The 20,665-nt window shown below is 36.6% G+C and overlaps 1 protein-coding gene across 1 annotated transcript in view; it reads left to right on the forward strand.

Moving 5' to 3' along the window:
- Window positions 1-749, forward strand: part of LOC101661673 (putative elongation factor 1-alpha-like 3) — a 4,563-nt gene extending 3,814 nt beyond the window's left edge. Inside the window, exon 2 of the mRNA XM_045283846.1 lies at window positions 665-749. Within this exon, the coding sequence (XP_045139781.1) occupies window positions 665-749 (85 nt within the window). The remainder of the gene's footprint in view (window positions 1-664) is intronic.
- Window positions 750-20,665: the final 19,916 nt, after the last annotated feature.

Genomic DNA, 20,665 nt, shown 5'->3' on the forward strand with positions numbered 1-20,665 from the left:
AAAAAAAAAAAAAAGAGGTTAATAATAATCAAAGGGAAAAATGAGGAAATATAGATAACAAGATGCTTGGAGATTTCCAAAGACTCAGGAAGCAGTTTATGAAGAGCAAAGAGCCACTTTCAGAGTTGGCAGAGAGAAAGTCTTCCCTGTTGACCAATAATCTGAATTCAGGGTTGTAGCCTTCATATATGTAGATGTTTGTTAAAGCCATCCACTTGTGGCATTTCTGTTATAGTACTGCTAGGTAACTAAGACAATTGAGGAAACCTTTACATATTCCATTAAACATTTGAATTGGGTCACTTTTTTTTCTCAAATCCCAATTGAAAGTGCCAATGGCAAGGGGCTAGCAACAAGGGATTTCCTATGAAAGGAATCTTTAATCATACCCTGGGTCTCATGTTAGTGCAACTGTGAACTCAGAAGGTAGATTTATCCTTCATATTAGCAGGAGGCTAATCTGCTCTCTGTTAGCTTCCCATGGGCATTTGACACTCTTTTTGAGCGATGATCTTTAAATTATAGACCCATCTAGGCTGCTGTGAGCACTGAACATACCCTCAAATTACAAGTCTATTTGTGCTGGTCTCTGAGTGCATTTTTTAGTACTTAGGTATCAATTATTTTTAATTAGTTCTTGGAAATTCTCTTTCACCAATTGTAGAGCCATTAACTGCAATTTGCTAAAGAAAGTCATCACACTGTTTCCCATGCCCATGTACAATACTGCCTCACATTCTCTGACCTAGAAAAGCACTTAATATTTCCTCTTATTAGTTCCTCTATTATTCTTATCTGTTTGCCTCACACCCTGTGGAAATCTTAAAAACAGGGCAAAAGTTTCCTTTCTGCTCTTCATTCTTACTTTGTTCAATTTGTTGTTGTATTTAGAAAAACAAAATGGATTAATTAAGTACCCTACCTTAAGAATTCACCAGGTTTGAATCTGAAGCTGAAGATGAGACATACTTCCACCTCCATATTGTAGATGGTTTCAGATCACAAGTGATTGTGTTCCTTTCATTTAGGACTTTTTTTACATATTTAGTTTCAAAGTGATTAATATTTGCATTCCATCTTAATATTTTATTTAAATATATTAATAAATCAGAACCACATTTCTTTGCTAGAATAGGTTGTTCAAATTTTAGTAAGAAGATAATATTACCATAACTTTATACTAGGAATATATTAAATGTGGGATCAAAATACATAAGGACCTTGTACATAACAAAGAATCAGATCAACATGTAATTCAAAATCCAATTTAATAATTGGCTTGATGAACAATCAATTTAACATTTAAACTCATTGATTTGGAAATAATTCTTGAGTTATAAGGATTTATTTTATATGCCATGTTAAAAGTGGTTTAATTGAAACAATATATATTTACTTAAATAACTTATTCTATCAAAGAGTCTTTGAACTAAAAAATTAACTTGATTTATATCTGTAATTAAGATACAAAGATATTATGGAGTTTCGTGTGATTCCATAGGTCACTTAATTATTTTTAAATGACGCTTCTTAGATCAATTTTTGGCAACAATTTATAGGATCTACTAGATGTGCAGAACGTCTTGGACCCAGGTAAAAATTAAAACTAAGACCATCCTGTTAATTGGAATGTTCAAAAGAAATTAGTGTGAAATATCTAATATTATATTATATTTCCCTATTATTTTCATTTTCAAATTATTTTATCATATGTATCTCACTCAATTTCACAATCATTTCAGTAGACACATCTGTTGTTGTTGTTGTTGTTAGGTGCCCTTTAGTTAGATCCAATTCATAGTGACCCTGTGCAAAACAGAAGGAAACACTTTGCATAACACTCCATTCTCACAATTGTTATGTTTGAGCCTATTGTAACATCTGAAAGAATGTAATATCATTTTCTCCACTTCTAAAGAGCATTCTGACTGTATTTCTTCCAAGATAGATTTGTTTGTTCATCTGAAAGTCCATAGTACTTTTAATATCCTTCTTAAGGGACAGAATTCAAATGCACTGATTCCCTCAGCCATCCTTATTCAATGTTCATTTCCACATTGGACTGCATATGAGGAAGTTATAAATGCCATGGCTTGAGTCAGACACACTTCAGTCTTCAGAGGAACATCCTTGCTTTTCAACACTTTTAAAGAGTTCTTGTACAGCAGATTTGTTCAATGAAATATATTTTTTGATTTCTTGGCTACTGCTTCCATGAACATTGGTTGTGAATCAAAGCAAGATGAAATCCTGGAAAAATCATGTAGTCATTGATCATGATGATGATGGGTCTAGTGGGGATTTGGGTTTCCTTTATGGGATTGTGGTTACTCATTGGGCTCCAGAGCACCACAAGGCCAGTCATTTGAAACCACCATCCTCCCATAAACAGAGTCTCAGAAACTCACAGGGTCAGTTCTACTCAGATGAGTTGACATCACCTCAATGGGGGAGTTTGTTTAGGTTTTTATTTTTATATTGAGATGTGATCCACACTGAAGACTGCAGTACTTGATCTTTTTCAGCAATGCTTCAAGTCCTCCTCGTTTTCAGCAAGCAAGGTTGTGCCATGTGCACATTGCAGATTGGTAATAAGCCTGCCTCCAGTCGCATGTGGCTCTCTTCCTCATGAGGCCCATTTTCTCGGATTACATGCTCAGCGTGGTAACTGAATAAGTATGATGAACTGTTGCAACACTGACACACAATGTTCCCAATTTTAAACCATGGTCCATGGATGGGTTCTGCATGTGTTCTGGAAATTCCATTTTTCTCAATGTTTTCAGCAGTTTGTTATTATCTACAGTAACTTCTAGTAGCCATTGTGAAATACCGAGTGTACAAACTCTCAAATGGTCAATATTTAATTAGTAGAAGAAACAGGATTAATACCAAACATCTCTGATTCTTGTTATGGATTTGTTTCCCTTGTTACACCATTGTTAGAATAAAATGCCACATCTGAATTAAGATTTTAGCATTAATACCATCAAAACTTACATTGAGTTGTTTCTTTATTGTTTACATTTTAAATAATTGTAAAAAGACACAGAAAAATCTGCTAATGTGTATAAAGAATTAGAGCAGATGTTTAAGATCCGGAAGAGTAGTCATAGTAAAAACATATTTGTCCCAAATAGGACTAGCATTGGATAAAGGAAAACATTTGGAAAGATAATAGAAAGGGAATGAGTATTTCCATAACTCCTTTAGAGAAGTTACTCAAGATTGCATGCAATCACCTCATTTTTGCACAAAAATCATGATGTCTATGTATAAAAATGTTAATGTATAGACAGGACAGATTATTCATGTATTTAATACTTTTAAAAGGACATTTCAGAAACAAAAATGGTAGCAAAGCTTGAAGGCTCTTTATACCTAGAAGTAATGCAATATTGATATTTGAAAAACATCTTAAATTCCAGAAATAACTATTTTTCTACTGGATTTACCCATTCTCTTAATCTCTCTATTGCTATGTCCTTCTTTATTCATTAATTATGTACTTGCACCTCACCAAGCATCAGGCAAAAGTAACTAAGTTTGAGTATTAATAAATCTCACCATCTATCAAGCTATGTGCAATGTATTGTTTAATATCTCATTTAATTTTCATTGGAACTCTCTGCATTAAATTGTATTATAATTAAAATCCAATAATTTGAAGTTAATAGAAACTGTAAGACTAAATAAGACTTTAGTTTACTCTGAAGAGATCCTCTAAAGCAATGGTTCTGGACCTGTGGGTCACTACCACTTTGGGGGTCAAACGACCCTTTCAAAGGGGTCATCCAATTCATAACAGCAGCAAAATTACAGTTAGGAAGTAGCAATAAAAGTAATTTTATGTTTGGGGGATGGCTCACCACAACATGAGGAACTGTATTAAAGGGTCGCGGGATTAGGAAGGTTGAGAAACACTGCAAGAGACCTTGTGCAGCAGATTTACCTAATGCATTAAGTCTTTTGATCTCTTTACTGCTGCTTTCTAAAAACACTGATAGTGGATACAGGGAAGACAAAATCTTGACATCTTCGAGCTTTTTCTCCACTGATCCCAATATCATTTTTTGGTCCATTTGTGAGAATGTTGGTTTTCCTTATATTGAGTTGGAATCTATACTGAAGGCTACAATCCTTGATCTTCATCAACAAGGGCTTCAAGGCCTCCTCACGTTCAGCAAGCACGTTTGTGTCATCTGCATACCGAGGCTATTAATAAGCCTTCCCCCAAGCCTGATGCTGCACTTTTCTTCATAGAATCCAGCTTCATTGAGGATTTGCTGAATGTGCAGATTGCACGAGTATGGTGAGAGGACACAACCCTGACACATATCTTTCCTAATTTTAACCCATTCAGTATTTCCTTTTCTGTTCACACAACTGCCTCTTGATGCGTGTACAAGTTTGAATGAGCACAATTCTGAAAACTTCTGGAATTCTAATTCTTCTCAATGTTATCCACACTTTATTATGGGCTAAACCCTTTGCCTTGTCAATGAAACATATGCAGACATCTTTCTGGCATCCTCTGCTGTGAGCCAAGATCCACCTGACATCGCGTCCATGTCCTCTTCTGAGCATGCTCTGAATGCCTGGCAGTTCCGTGTCAATGTGTTGTTGCAACCATTGTTGTTGTATAACCTTAAGCAAAATTTTATTTCTTGGTCATATCAATAATCTCATTCTTTACTTTGAGCATTCTGTTGAGTGGCCTTTCTTTGGAATGGGCCCAGATATGTATCTCTTCCACTCAGTTGTCCAGGACCTTGCTTAACTGATCATGAAGTAAAATGCTATCTGGTTTGGATTGTATCTTATGCCTTCAAGGATATTCAATCAATACAAGTATCATTTAATTTTATGTGCCAACCATGAAATCTATTGATGAAGAATTTGAAGAATTCTACCAACAATTTCAGTCAGAAATTGATCAAACATGCAAGCAAGATACATTAATGGTTATTGATGAATGAAGCACAAAAGTTGAAAACAGAGAGGAAAGAACAGAATTTGGAAAATATGGGCTTCGAGGTAGAAATGAAGCTGGACATTGCATGATAGAATTTTGCTAAATGAATGAGTTGTTCATAGCAAATACCCACCTTCCCCCCACCCCCCAACAACAGAAAAGGCAAATGTACACATGCACTTCCCAGGATGGATTACACAGAGACCAAAATGACTCTGTGGGAAAACATGACAGAGCAGCTCAATCTCAGCAGCTCAGACCAGACCAGCACAGCCTGTGGAACATCCCAGCCATTGCTCAGATGAATGTGCAGGAAAAAGCTGAAGAAATTTAAAACAGATTCACGGGAGTCAAAAATAAGACCTGGAGTCTAAACAACCTGAATTTTGAGAACATCCCAAGAACAGGTTTGACACATGGAACACTAATGACCTGGTGAGCTGTGAGAAAACATCGAGACCATCATTCATGCGAAAGCAAAGATCACTAAAAAGACCAGAAAGAAAGAAAAGATCAAACTGGATGTCAGAAGAGACTCTGAAACTTGCTTTTAATCATAGAGCAGCTAAAGCAAATAGAAGAAAGGATGAAGTCAAGGAGCTGAATAGAAACCGTTAAAAAGGCAGCATGAGAAGACAAAGCCAAATATTATAATTAAATGTTTAAAGAACTATGATTAGAAGACCACAAGTGATAAAACGTATTCAGGATATCTGAAACTGAAAGGACTCAAGAAAAAAATAATTTGTGATTGGCAGGTCAAGAAATCTGATTTTACATTATATATATACATATATATTTTTAAAATCTATGAATATTCTGCAATGACCAGATTGCAATAAAGTGAGTTATTAATCAGGGAAAATGGAACTTGTAAAAGCAGTAGTATATAATTGTACCAAGCATTACTGCTTCTGTACTCATTCCCTGATAGATTCAATTGAATAATTATTATATATCACCACTTTTCCCTTGAGCATTGCTGATATTAGCATCATTTTTTATGTCAGTTATACAAAAATGTATTAAGCTGTCATGTGAAAAAAATGTATTTGATACACTGGAACTGACAATTCTCTCATTTCAAGTTCTAAGAGTTTTCCTATCTAGAAATACATATCAAAATTCTAATATATGTATGCATATATATGCTCCTTCATATCATTCTGCAATTGCACAGAGACATATGGAAAGTTTTACTCTAAAGTTTCTTTTACATCCATTACTCTAGAATTTTGTCAAAATATTGAAAAAAGACATTCATGTTTTTTCTAATAAGTATTAATTATAACTCTGGACATCATACCAATACACTTCTTAAAAGTGAGGTAGTCTACAAAATGTTCATAGATAACTGTTGTTGTGGAGGGAAAATGATATATGGATTTTAAAACTTTTTCAACAAAAGAAACTCATGCTTATGTGAAACAAAGGTCTAGTTTGAAGCATTAAAATGGATTCAGATATCAATTTGAAAAGGGACCCACGAAAGCAACATGAATTCCGCTATCATTGAAGCCAGAAAAAAAATTTGTATGAAGCGTGGGTGGAAGAATTCAGAAACCACTGATGCTTTATGAAAAAATTGTGGGGCCAATGCCCCAGAGACATCATTAGTTTACAAAAGTATAATTCAATTAAGAAGGGATAAAATGATGCTGAAATATGCAGCAGCAGACCAGCCAGATCAATTTAGGAAGAAATAACTAATATTTCTTGTTCCATAGTAGAAGAGGACAAATGAATAATAGGAGAAACAATAGCCAATACCATAGATAGCTCAGTTGGAATAGATAACACATTTCAAGCTGAAAAAAAAGTCTATGTATATATAATCACAATTTTTGTATATATATACACAAAGGTGTTTGCAATGATGAAGTTGGTCTTGCAAAATTCTATCACCTCGTCTCCAACTTAGATTTTATGACCAAGGCTATATTTTCCAACTATTCTTCCTTATTAGTTTGAGCCTTTCACATTGCAATCACCCAGTATTACCAATGCATTTCAATTGTATATTTGATTAATTTGTCACTGAACATTATTGGGAAAATTCTTCAACTTCTTCATTACTAGTTTTAGTTGTTGGTGCATATTTGAATAATAGTTGTATTGACTAAAGTTCTTTTTATGAGATTAGATAGTATACTATCACAGACAAACTTGTATTTCAAAATAAATCCTATAATCTCATTTTTAATAATACATGTGACACCATTCCTCTTGAATTGATCACTCCTTGTACAGTAAAACATATGAATGTATAGATTCCAGATGAGCAATACCAGTCCAACTCAGCTCACTAATGCCTAGGGTTAGTGAGAATTAACTTTTGACAACTTCCAGTTTTACTATGTTCATATTTTGTACATTCTAATTTCCAATTATTAAATGATATTTCAGCTGTGTCTTCATTTGTTCATTGTGCACCATTAGCAAATGATGATGCCAAAGGCTTTACTCCACTAAGTTACTATCATCCACTCTACTTTGAGAAGGCAGCTCTTCCTTTCAATGCTTTCTGATCTGTTGGGCACTATATCTGACCACATTCGGCTGCAATTCAGGAGGATTTCAATATTAGACAATGTTCTCCTACTATTCCTAAGGTTTCCGTGGCTAACACCTCAGAAGTGAATAGCCTTCTTTGTAGTCTTTTATCAGTCTGAAATTTCTACTGAAACTTGATCAATTTGATTGACCTTGCTGGCATTTGAAATACCAATGATGGAGCTTTCAGCATGGCAGCATCACTCAATCCACCTCAGTGTGAAAGCTGACAGTAAGTGGTGGAACCTACGATCTGTGTATGGCAAAATCGCCAATATTCAGCCTGTAGCAATTCAGAAAAAGTCTAAAGTAAAGGGATGGTTATAGTTTGATTATAAAGCATTTGTGAATCTTCTGTATTTAAGGTGGCATTAGTTGGCACAGAGCCCATTTCTAATTCATCAGGGCCCCTTACACAACAGCAGGAAACGCTGCCTGGTCCTCTAGAATCCTTATGCTTAGGCTCTGCTTCAAGCCATTGCTACGCCAGGGTGTCAGTGCCTCTGCTGGAGGGCTTGCTCTTTTCTCTAACACTCTGCTCTACAGATCATGTTTATTCTATCAAAGCCATTTCCCTCCTGAAAACACGTCCCAAGTATGAGAGCCAATTTCACTCTCATCACGTAAAAAGATCAATCTGCGTTTACTTCCTCCCTTTCTTGTTCTTCTGGAAACCCATGGTACTTTCAATACTCTTCACCAACACCATAATTCAAATGCTTCCCTTCTCCAATTATCTTTATGAATTATCTATATTTAAAATGCATATGCTGCCATGGAAAACACCATAGCCTGGGCCAGACACACCCTAGACTTCAGGCTCGCACCTTCACTCTGGAAAACTTTAAAGTGGGCTTGTGTGACAGATTTACACAATGCAATAAATTATTTGATTTCTTTGCTGCTGCTTCCTTGAGCAATGATTTTTGAATCCAAGCAAAATGACATCCTTGAAAAATTCAATCTTTTCTCCATTTATCATGCTATTATCTCTCGGTACATTTGTGAGGACTTTGGTTTTCTTTACATTGGGTTATCATTCATGCGGAAGGCTGTAATGTTTGACCTTCAAAAGCATGTGCCTCAAGTGCTCCTCCTTTTTCAGCAAGCAAGATTATGTTACCTACATACATGTATTCCGGGTTCTTAATGATGTTGCATTCTTAATATAGAACAGTTTTCTAAATAAGTATGCTGAAGCTTGATGCAAATCTTTCCTGATATTAAACCACTCAATATCTCATTGTTTCAAATGACTACCACTTGATTGGTATCTAAGTTCCCTGTGGACACAATTACGTGTTCTGGAATTCCCATTCATCTCAATGCTATCCATAGTTTATTATGACCCACAGAGTCAAACACCCTATACAATCAATAAAACACAAATAGACCTATTTCTGGTATTCTTTCCTTTCATCCAACGTATATCTGACCTTAATGATATCTTTTGTTCACTGTTCTCTACTGAATCCAGCTTGAATTTCTAACAGCTTCCACCCAATGACTGCTTCAAGTGTTATTGAATTGTCTTTAGCATAATTTTACTTACACATTGTAGTACTGATATTCTTGGGAAATGTCTCTATTCTTTGGGTTTATGTGTCTGTGGGATCTGCACCAATATGTCTCTTCCAGTTGGCTGGTTGGCTATGTATGTCTTCTAAATTTCTTGCTTGGCTTTTGAGCGATTTCAGAGCTGTATCAGTTTGTTGAAACATTTCTGTTGATCATTTATTTGTCCCTGGAGCTATAATTTTAACTAAAACCTTAGTGTAGATTGAATTGTTTCCTTCAATACCAGCTATAGTTGATCATTTTCTACCTCTTGAAATGGCTGAACATTGACCAGTTATTTTTTTAATCATTATTTGGAGGCTCATACAAGCCTTATCGCAATTCATACAAACATCAATTGTGTAAAGAACATTTGTACATGTATTGCCATCATCATTCTCAAAACATTTGCTCTCCACTTAAGCCCCTGGCATCAGCTCCTCATTTTACCCCCTCCATCCCCACTCCCCCTCCCTCATGAACCCTTGATAATTTATAAATTATTATTTTGTCATATATTACACTGTCCAATGAGTCCCTTCACACACTTTTCTGTTGTCCATCCCCCAGGGAGGAAGTTATATGTAGATCCCCGTAGTCGGATCCCCCTTTCCACCCCACCCTCCCTCCACCCTCCTGGTATCACCACTCTCACCACTGGTCCTGAAGGGATCATCCATGCTGGATTCCCTGTATTTCCAGTTCCTATCTGTACCAATGTACATCCTCTGGTCTAGCCAGATTTGTCACGTAGAATTGGGATCATGACAGTTGGGGCGGGAGGAAGCATTTAGGAACTAGAGGAAAGTTGTATGTTTCATCGTTGCTACGCTGCACTGTGATTGTCATCTCCCCCCCACAACCCTTCTGTAAGAGGATTTCCAGTTGCCTACAGATGGGCTTTGTATCCCTACTCCACACTCACCCTCATTCACAATGATATGGCTTTTTGTTCTTTGATGCCTGATACCTGATCCTGTCGACGACACCTCGTGATCACACAGGCTGGTGTGCTTCTTCCATGTGGGCTTTTTTGCTTCTCATTTAGATGGCTACTTGTTTACCTTCAAGCCTTTCAGACCCCAGACACTATATCTTTTGATAGCCCGGCACCATCAACTTTCTTCACCTCATTTGTTTATGTACCCATTTGTCTTCAGCAATCATGTCAGGGAGGTGAGCATCATGGAATACCAGTTTAATAGAACAAAGTATTCTTGCATTGAGGGAGTATTTGAGTGGGGCCCCATTGTCCATCTGTTACTTTAATACTATACCTATAAATATATGCACATAGATCTATTCCCCCATCCTCATATATAAATATATTTACATATATACATGCTTTTATTTAGACCTCTATAAATGCCCTTTGGTTGGCCTGTTCTTATTGATACCATTACCCGATGCTGTTCTTCAATGGCCTCAGTGTTTCATGCATCCTTCAATATTTTACCTATGGAATTCTTTCATATTGGAATTTGAAATTTAATATTTTTGTCATTTTTTCAGCTTTAGAAATGTTCAACACGTTTTTACCTTTTCACATTCTGATTTCTGAGTTTTTCACATTTTGTTGACTACTTTGCCTGACATTAGAATTTTCTGTTGAGCTTTTTTACTTCATCATGTATTCCCACTTCTTTAGCTACTCTACATTAAAAGTGAGTTTTAGAGTGTCTTCTGACATGAACATCCTTAAAAATGAACTTTTTCTTCTCCTAAGACTACCATTTATAACTTTTTAAAAAATCTGTGCTTTCAATGAATGAAGAGTATGAGAAGGAAATTGTCTGGATTTTCAGTTGTATTTCATAATACCAGTACCTAGAAATGGACATCATGCTTGGTCCTATGGAGGAGAATAAAAAAAATAGATTGACACTTGTCAAAATGGATTGACACAGACTGCAACACTGGGTTCAAACAAGTGAAAGAAATTTCTGTATGTTAAGGCCATCCCTTTGTCTTATTTTTATTATAGCAGCTATGAGTAACATATGTTTCATCACTATTTAAAAATAAATAAAATGAAGGGTGTTGGCAAAATAAATAGGCATGAATATCTTGTATTCACTTACATATTACAAGCTTATGCAGCTGTTTCACCAAAAAATGGTGATATAGCCAATAAATTAAAATTTAAATCTGAATTTTCAGTTTAAAACCTAAATGTATCTGTATTTTTTTCTTGCAATGGTGATGTAACAAAGCAATCTTTGATCCTGAAATATGAGAAAACTCTAATGCCAAAATTAGTTCAAGAGTTGTTTTAATCTTCAAATTCTGCAAATGATAAGAAAATATTCAAGTAAAGCCTTTGGCCAAACAGTGATCACTTTGGTTTTCACATTCCTTTGTTCTTTTCAAAAACATATAATTACTTTCATTTACTTTTTACAAGGTCACTGAGGTACAATTCACATATTATATGTTACAATAGTTACACCACATTCATAAGAGTTAGACAACCATCAATACACATTAAATTTCAGGATATTTCTTCTATATTACTTTTGATATTAGCTACCCATTTCCTTCCACCCTCCCCTATTTTCGTGATTTTTTTTTTTTGCATCTATAGTTGCAGTCATTGTCTCTAGGTTTACCTCTTCCAGGCTTCCTCCACAGAAAACCATTCACAATGAAGAGAATATACAAACAAATGACCCTACAACAATGACACCACGAAACAGGGAAAAGCTGCAATCCATGACAAAGCAGAAAGTGTTAAAAACTGGAGTTTTATGCTAGGGCAAGAGAGAGTCAATGACAAAGTCCACATTTTTATCTAATGACAATTGCAGCAATCCCCCTTGCAATGTACTCTGAATTTTAACACAAGGCCTTTCTCTTCTCTGGTCTGTAGTCAGAGGGGATTCACCAGAGGCTTAATCTACATGGTGGATCCTGCAAACTGGTTTTGGGATTTCACAGTCTTCTCTGTTGTGAATTTAAACTCTAATACCTTTCTCTTTTCCTCCCTTTTATCTTTTCTGTGTTTTCAGTTGTATGTTTTCTTTTTTTTTAAATCATTTTATTGGGGTCTCATACAAATCTTATCATAATCTATACATACATCGTGTCAAGTAAATTTGTGCATTTGTTGCCATCATCATTCTCAAAACATTTGCTTTCTACTTGAGCCCTTGGTATCAACTCCTAATTTTTGCCCTCTATCCCCATCCCACCTGCTTCATGAACCCTTGATAATTTATAAATTATTATTTTTTCATATCTTGCACTGTCAGACATCTCCCTTCATCCACTTTTCTATTGTCCATCCCCCAGGGAGAGGGTTATATATAGATCCTTGTAATCAGTTCCCCTTTATTTGACTCAAGAAGTGACATATTTCTGAATGTCTAATAATTGAATTATCCATTAATATTTGCTTGAAAAATTAGCATTTGTTTATTGCATGAAATCAAATGATAAACGTAATATAATCCAGGAATAAGACTAAGGGAAAGTGATTGCATTATACATTCTAATGCTGGAGATGCTTCTTTTGTAGGTTATTTAAAGTCATTAAATAGGAAAATAGGGAATCCTTCCAAATATCTTATTCTGAAAAGGTCAGTCCTGGAACTTGGAATCAGCATCCTTGTCTTTGGGTACTGAACGACCATTAGCCAAATGCCACAAGGTGATTGCAACCTGAGCTAATGCATGAAGCTGACAGTTGCCCTGAGATGGTCATTTTAAGTTGGGAAATGGCAACCACCTATCAGCATCTGGGAAAAGCTGCCTTGTCAACAGTGAGAACTCCACCAGGGAGGGAGAGACACCGGGAAACAGATGGGCATCCTGAAGACTCCGTCCATATCAACGGAGGGAATAAGCCTTGGTGATTCCCCTCTGAAGCTAAGTGAGAAATCAGAATAACCTGGTCATCTGACAGAGTGTTGGAGAGATGATCATAGTAGATTAAAATTATCGATCTAACTTGAAAGATGCAAACCTTGTCATTTGATCTCCCCTTGATTATAGTTTGATCTTGATCTGGTTTTCAATATTTTCTGGGCCTACCCCTTCCCCCCACCATCCCCAAAGTCGGTGTCTCTCTGCTGTATTTTGTTATTGTTGGTAGCAGTCTTTACTCTCTATTACGTATCTTCCTATGCTGTATGATATATGAAACCCACGTGCGTGAATCGATCGAGCCAATAGCTAGAATAAGGGCTCCTAGGGGTGTGCCATAGAAAGGAGTGGGTAATAGGGAACCAATAGCAGGGAATAGGAGAAGGAAGAAAATGTTTGGGGAATGATTGCTGTAGTGATGGTACAACAGTTGATATGACTGAACTATTTATCATGTCTGAATTATTTCCTAGTAAAATGATTTAGGGAAGAACAAAAAAGATTCAAGCGTAGGCATGAGGTTGGGGGAAAACAGGGGAATGTGGTAAACCAGGGCTGGGATGTTGCTTCAGTGAAGGAGGTTCTGGTTATTGAATATGCTATAAAAACAACTAATATTAAGCCATCAATTTATATAAAAGATTAGAAATACAAGGTTACCAATATATTAACTTACAACCCATGGCTAAATAAAAAAAAAAACTGCCCAAATTTCAAGATAGAAATGAGTTTAAAATAAGGTTAAATAAAGGCATTCTCTGTTATATTTACAAAGCAAAGCATTGACACAGTAGTAGGGACATGGGGTAGAAGATGTTTGATCACTTCATATTTCAAATAAAATTAGCAATTAGCATTCAAAATAATGGATATGAAATAAGTTATAGTCTATGGGAAATTGGCAAATACAAGTTCATTTAATGGAGTGATACTAATAAAAAACTTTATGAGGCAAACAAGAGAAGTCTCCTAAATGCTATTATTATTTTTAAATGAAAGAATAATATGAGCTTCATGGAGGTTACAAAAATTTTTGAAGAGACAGAGCAAGGAAATGGGATTCAAATATATTCATATTCTTGGACACCAAATGCCTTTCTTTATTATAATTTGTTTGAACTTTTGTGATGTTTTCTAAAAATTATATTTACACACACAATCATATACCCAATATATTTGTATGACTGTGTGTGTATGTGAACACCAATTTGTATTTAGTTATTTCTTAATAAACTAGCAATCTTTTTACACAAATCAAAAACCCCAACTGAAACTTTAGCTGGCATCCTCGGACTGAGAGCTGAAGAGATACTATTTATTAATTCCACACATATTAACTAAGATGGATATGTACAGAAAATGTATTCAGTGGTATTATTAATTGGATTTAAAGCATGATTGATTTTCAGAAATTTAAATTTCATATATGACTAGGGCTCATGGGTAGTGGCGGGGTAACACTGAACATATTTTCAATGAGCTGGTAGTTAAATTTGCCAGAGCTGACATGCTGTTTAATATGATTCAGGAACACAAAATTCTTGTCTTTGTAGGAGCCATTTGAACTGGTGATAAGAAGAGGATATGCTTTTCTTTCCCCTTCATTTAACTGAGATCATTAAAGTTGAGACTCTAGTAGAGTCTACATATAGGCAAAATCTTTCATGTGAAATCACTTACAGACTAGAAAAAACTCTGTAGAGATCATTTCACTTCAAGTCTTATACTTCTTTTTTTCTTTCTCTCTTGATAGCCAATTCTAGACATCTACTTATAAGATTAATAATTTTGACATTGATTTGTAATCTAAAATAAAATTTTGGTTGTTTTAGCATCCTTTTTTTGTAGAATTCATATTTTCAGTGCATGAAGAGGTTTGAATAGACCTTATTCTCCAATCATTTGACATATAGCAAGAGCCTGTATATAAAACTGACATACAGCAAAATTTATATACAGTCCAAATTTGGACAATCAAAAACTGAGCTTTAGATATAAAATATTTAGCATAATATAGTTGTTAGTTTATAACAAGTTTATTCCAACTCATGGCAGCCATATGTTTGTAGGGAAGACTTGCTCCACAGGTTTTCCAAGGTACCATCTTTCACAATCAACTCCCAGTCTTTCTAACAGGGAACTCCTGTAAAGGTTCAAATGACTGCCTTTTCTGATTGTAGGTATTTTGCATTTAATATCTATGCCTCCCAGAGAACCTCAAACATGTAAAATAATACTATAGCAAAGGAAATATATGTAATATGCATGCATATGTAAATGAATATGTGTATGCATATATATGCATATACATATAAAATCTTCGTGCTTTCTAAATGACCAAATCCTATTTGTATTTTTGGACTGCTGACCACAAAGTTGGTGGTTCAAAGCCACCGGCCACTCTCCAAGAGAAAACTCAGGCTGACTGTTCATATAAAAGTTTACAGTCTTGGAAACCCTATTTCAGGGTTGTTATGGTTCAGGGATTCATAGTTATAAAACTTATGGGAATGCCACTATGCAAACTAAGTTTGATTTTCCCATATTAAATTGAGGGGAACAGCACAGTTAAAGTCTCAGTCATTTGTTGATATTTGCTAAGAGGCACTGACAGTGATTACGGGTAGTGAGGTAAAACATTTTACTAGTAATCCTGTAGGCAACACAATCGATCTCTCTTCTGTAGCTTTTTAAAAATTCTGTGACTCTAGTTCTGTGCACTTTCTGTAAGAAGTCAGCACAAATTCTGATCCTGTGCACAGTAGAACAAACACTGCCCAGTCCTGTGCCATCCGCACAATTGTTCCTAGTCTTGAGCCCATTGCTGCTGCCACCGTGTTGCAATTCATCTGGCTGATTTTGCTGCCCATTGGTTGATTATGTTACTAAGCCTGCTATCCTTCTTCAGGGTCTGGTCTCTCCTAATAGCAGGTCCAAAGTATGTAAGATGAAGTCTTACTATCCTTGCCTCTTACGAGCACTCTGGCCTTACCTTTCCCAAGACAGATTTGTTTGTCCTTTAGGCAGTCCATAACACTTTCAATATTTTTCACCAGCACCACGTGACAGAGCAATGGACTTCCCAGGCCACAGAGGAAGTAAAGCTGCCCTGTCTCTAGGAGCAAAAGTTTGGCTTGTTGCATAGGGTGCCTCTGGCTACTTAGCTGGAGTATCTGGGTTTGCTGACTCATGAAGCTGGAGCAGAATGCCTTCCAGTTGAGGCTTAGATCCAAGTGGCATGTCCTTTGGATATTTAATAACAGCCATAAAAGAGCTTTGTAGCATTGTCCAAGCATAGCAGAGGCCAAGACAGGTGGCAGAGGGCCAGATAGAGGTCTGCCTGTGAGCATTGTAAAGTAGAGATCACAAAACTGAGCAACTGTAACCTGAGCATTTATCATCTGAATTGTAACCTAATTGCATCCTCTGTGAGTTCTATTTGGCCCCTGCAATGAATTGTACAACACTGAAAAAGAAGTAGAGTGCCATGTGATGGTTGGTTGATATCAAAATAGGATTAAAAATGATCAGTGGTGGAAGTTAGTCTGACTTCTGCCTTGTGGCAATCCGTCTTGGGGGCCAGAGGAGGTCAGATATGGATACAAAGGTATTTATGCAGGAATGAAGATATTTACTTAAGTCTTACAAGTCTGTAGACATTATGACTTTTTTTATAATAATCAAGCTGAAATGTATACATTTTAAACAAATTCCCAATTAATGTAAATTTAAATGTCAAAGGCAGAAGTGAAACTGATGTAAACCTAAATAACACTTTATGATTTTAAGGATTAACAATTTCTTTCTATAGTAAAGTTTCACAAGGTTGAACTTAATACACCCACGCCGCACTTATTGCACCAGTTAGATTCCAAAGACTTCATATTTTTGTGAAAATTTGTGTTATGCAAAAATGTAGAATGATCACATCAGATCACAAAATGGATCATTATATAGTCACATGACTGCCAAATTGCATCATTGTGTGACTGCCAAAATTCATTAGACATGATGCCCCTCGCTGGAGCATCCCACGACCGAGGACAATTCTGAGCACACAAGGAGGGGAGTGAGACCAGTCTGCACCCCCCACAGTGGGACAAACCCAGAGGAAACATAACGGATCAGTAACAGGAGAAGAGCAAAACCACACAGCCCCTGAGGAGCCCCCAACATAGACTTCAGGCTAGGAGGGACAGTCCCCAGAACCCCCCCAGGACCAGTGAAAAGATAGTCATAAAAGCCAGAGGACTGACTTGGGATTATCTATGCTTTTTGGGGTTTCTTTGCCAGTTATTAATTTTTTCTTTGTATCCATTTCTTCTATTTATATTTTTCTCTTTTTATTCAATTTCATGTCTTCTTTATGTATTGTCTACATTATTGTTAGTTTGCCTGCTTATGTAAGATAGGCATGGGAAACAAGCCCGAGGAGAAAATAACGGACTGAAGGTTCTGGAAGGATTTAGGAGGAGGAGGTGGCGGTGAAAGGGAGTGGTGAACAAATAATGCCATGGACAGGAGAACAACTAAGAAATAAAATCAACAGTGAGGAGGACCTAGAGAACTTGGGGGTGTTGCAGCAACAGCAACCCAGCTGAGAGGAACGACTGAGAGGCAGAAGAAGGGGCGGTATGATGGTGGGAAAGGAGGAAGGTTAAAGGAAACAGAGAAAAGATCTGGGAAGCAACGCTTTGGACAGAGGTATAAACATAGGCATTTATATATGTAAATATATCAATTCATAAAAAATAGGTATTAGTATAGGTACATATATTTATATGGCAATCTGAGGAAGTGGATGGACATTGGGCTCTCCTTCAACTCAAGAACACTTTGTTCTAACAACCTGGCATTCTGTGATGCTCACCTTCCCAGCACGATCACTGACGACAAAAGGGGTACACAAGCAAATGTCGTGAAGAAAGCTGATGGTGCCCAGCTATCAAAAGATATATTGTCTGAAGTCGTAAAGGCTTGACATTAAACAAGTGGTCATCTAGCTCAGAAGCAATAAGCCCACATGGAAAAACCACACTAGTCTGTGTGATCATGATCATGAAGTGTCGATGGGATCAGGCCACAGGTATCAGAAAACCCCCAAACAAAGAAACAAACAACAAAACATATTGTTGAGAATGAGGGGGGTCAAAGCAGAGAGCTAAAACCCATCTGTAGACAATGGAACATCCCCTCACAGAAGGGTTTGGAGGAAGTGATGGGTCAACCAGTGTGAAGTATAGCACCAATGAAACACACAATATTCCTCTGGTTCCTTAAGGCTTCCTCAACCCCCACTCTTATGAACACAATCCTGTTTTACACTGTAGATTAGGCCGGAGCATGTACACGTGTACAGAGAAGAGCTCAGAACACTCAGAAATCCAGGTCAGATAAACCTCTCAGGAACAGAAATGGGAATAGTGATACCAGGAAGGGAGTATGGGAAGGAGGAGGGAGGGAGGGGAAGGGGGAAGAAACCACAGAATAAGGGAGGCAGTGGTTGGTGTAAGATATGAAATTAATAATAATTCATAATATCAAGGGTTCATGAGGGTGGGAGGGAGGAGGGAGACTAAAAAGAGCTAATACCAAGGGCTCAAATAGAATGTAAATGCTTAGAAAATAATGATGGCAACATATATACAAATACGCTTGATACAATTGATGTATCAAGAGCTGTAACAGCCCCCAATAAAATGATCTTCAAAAACTCACGATTGCATAACTGTCAAATCTGAGATTCGTGGCTTAGCCTTAATTGTCACTGCCATTGTTGCTCTGATGTTAGCCTCTGTTACTGCCAGAAATCCATTGTTTACATGCAAAAAATGTAGAGTAGCAGATGCTTTACTATTAATGGCAAAATGGAAGCTAAAAAAGATAGTTAGAAAAGTTAAGAGTAAATGCCTATTTGAGAAACAATATTCTGATGGTTTCTGCACTTACCTTGGTGGCCTCGTTGCTATGCGCTGGGTTGCTACCCACAAGGTCGGCAGTGTGAACCCAGCAGCTGTTCCCTGGGACAGAGACCAGGTTTGTGTTTCCACAAAGAGTCACAGTCTCAGAAAAACACAGGGGTCATTCTACTTTGTCCTATATGGTCCCTATGAATTGGAATCGGGTCTATGGCAAGGAGTTTTTTTGCTAGCAAAAATTAGAATTTTAAAAGATAGATACTTATGAATCAATTTATTCAGTGATAATTTGTATCCTGGCAAAAAATGTTATAATGTATATTAATGAGAAATGTGGTCAAATGAAAACTGGTACTTGTGGTAATGGGGCATATTTGCATCTTGGTGTTGGAAATTAAAATGTTAAGCAAAGCAGGGCTAAGCTCACCGGTTTCCCAGGATGGGAAGAGGGCAAACAGTGACCAACGGCACCAAGAAATGATGTGCACACCGCAGAGGTACCTTCAGCGCTTCACCGTACGCTCCATGATGCTTCAGGAACACTTTTCTACATCTCACAAGTTCTGAAATGTTTGCCTGTCAGTTCTCTTTCCATGGGGTAGAAGAGAGTAGGGATGAGAAGAGACTTATTTTAGGGAAAAAATTGTTGTCTTGATGATCAGAGGTACCATCTAAAATGCAATGAGGAAATGCTAATAACCATTCCCCAAGGAAGATAGCATTTGTGTCCACATAGGAACTAACTCAGTATTGTGGCATTTCATAGCTGAAGGAAGGATAAAAGGTCTGTCAGCTACAAAGATTAATGCTCAGCTAAACAAGTCATTAGGTGACTGGGTCATGTTCTCAGAAATGGATTTCCCATCACCATATTTTAATGCACAAATCATTGTAGATATTTAATTGTTAAGTCATTCTGAAAGACAGTGTTCACATTACTAAGTTTTATTGTAGGGAAAGATATTTGTGCAAACATAATGATATCAATTTTATTGTGCCATTGTTAATGAATTATATCTTATGCCGCATTGAAAGTGATTCCCATAAACATTGTTAAGGGATGAAATGATGTTTGGCCATAAAGGAGCTCTCCAGAAATATTAATATTAAATTTATTTAAAGTTTTCTATCCTGTTCTCTGGATGACAAAGGAGTTTTTGTTTTTTCGAAGTTAAAAGCATGATTAAAGGAACACAAGCGTCATTACAAAGCAGAGTCACAGTGTAGTGGTATTAAAGGCCGTGACAGCCTCCATTTTAAAACTAAATTAAATTAGACTTAAAGAATTCATTAATGTGCTTGAAAAATGAAGCATTCTTTCCTGACTCATTCCAAAATAAAAGTCTTGTCATCTGAGAGACATGATTTGGAGTAAAAAAGACAGAAATAGCAGTTAAGAAAAAAATATTAATCTAACTAATGGCTATCTTGAAAAGTTACAAGTAGAAGAAGAACCTTGAAGTTGATATTGTCCTTAATTCATAGTCACTGGAGCATGGGAATCATAGAACTAATGTAGCTTTACAGATACTTAGGATTCGGCCAGCACACGTTCAATACTAATTAAAGTTCTTATAATGACAGGGTCACAGTTCTAAAACGGACCTTGGATTTCAAAGAAGACAAGAAGCTGGCATTTCCAACTGAATGGACAGCACCTGGGCTCTTGAAAACCTGCGGACAGGACCTCTCACAGGCATTTAAAACAGGAGATAAACCTTTCTTTTTGATTCGTGCCCACTCCTATTGCTTTCCCAATGTTAACTCTTTCCAAGTAAGGGCCAGACGTTTGGGAGAT

Source organism: Echinops telfairi, unplaced genomic scaffold (assembly GCF_000313985.2).
Source record: "Echinops telfairi isolate 266 unplaced genomic scaffold, ASM31398v2 ScPeMD7_7467;HRSCAF=8505_1, whole genome shotgun sequence".
Lineage (NCBI taxonomy): Eukaryota > Metazoa > Chordata > Mammalia > Afrosoricida > Tenrecidae > Echinops > Echinops telfairi.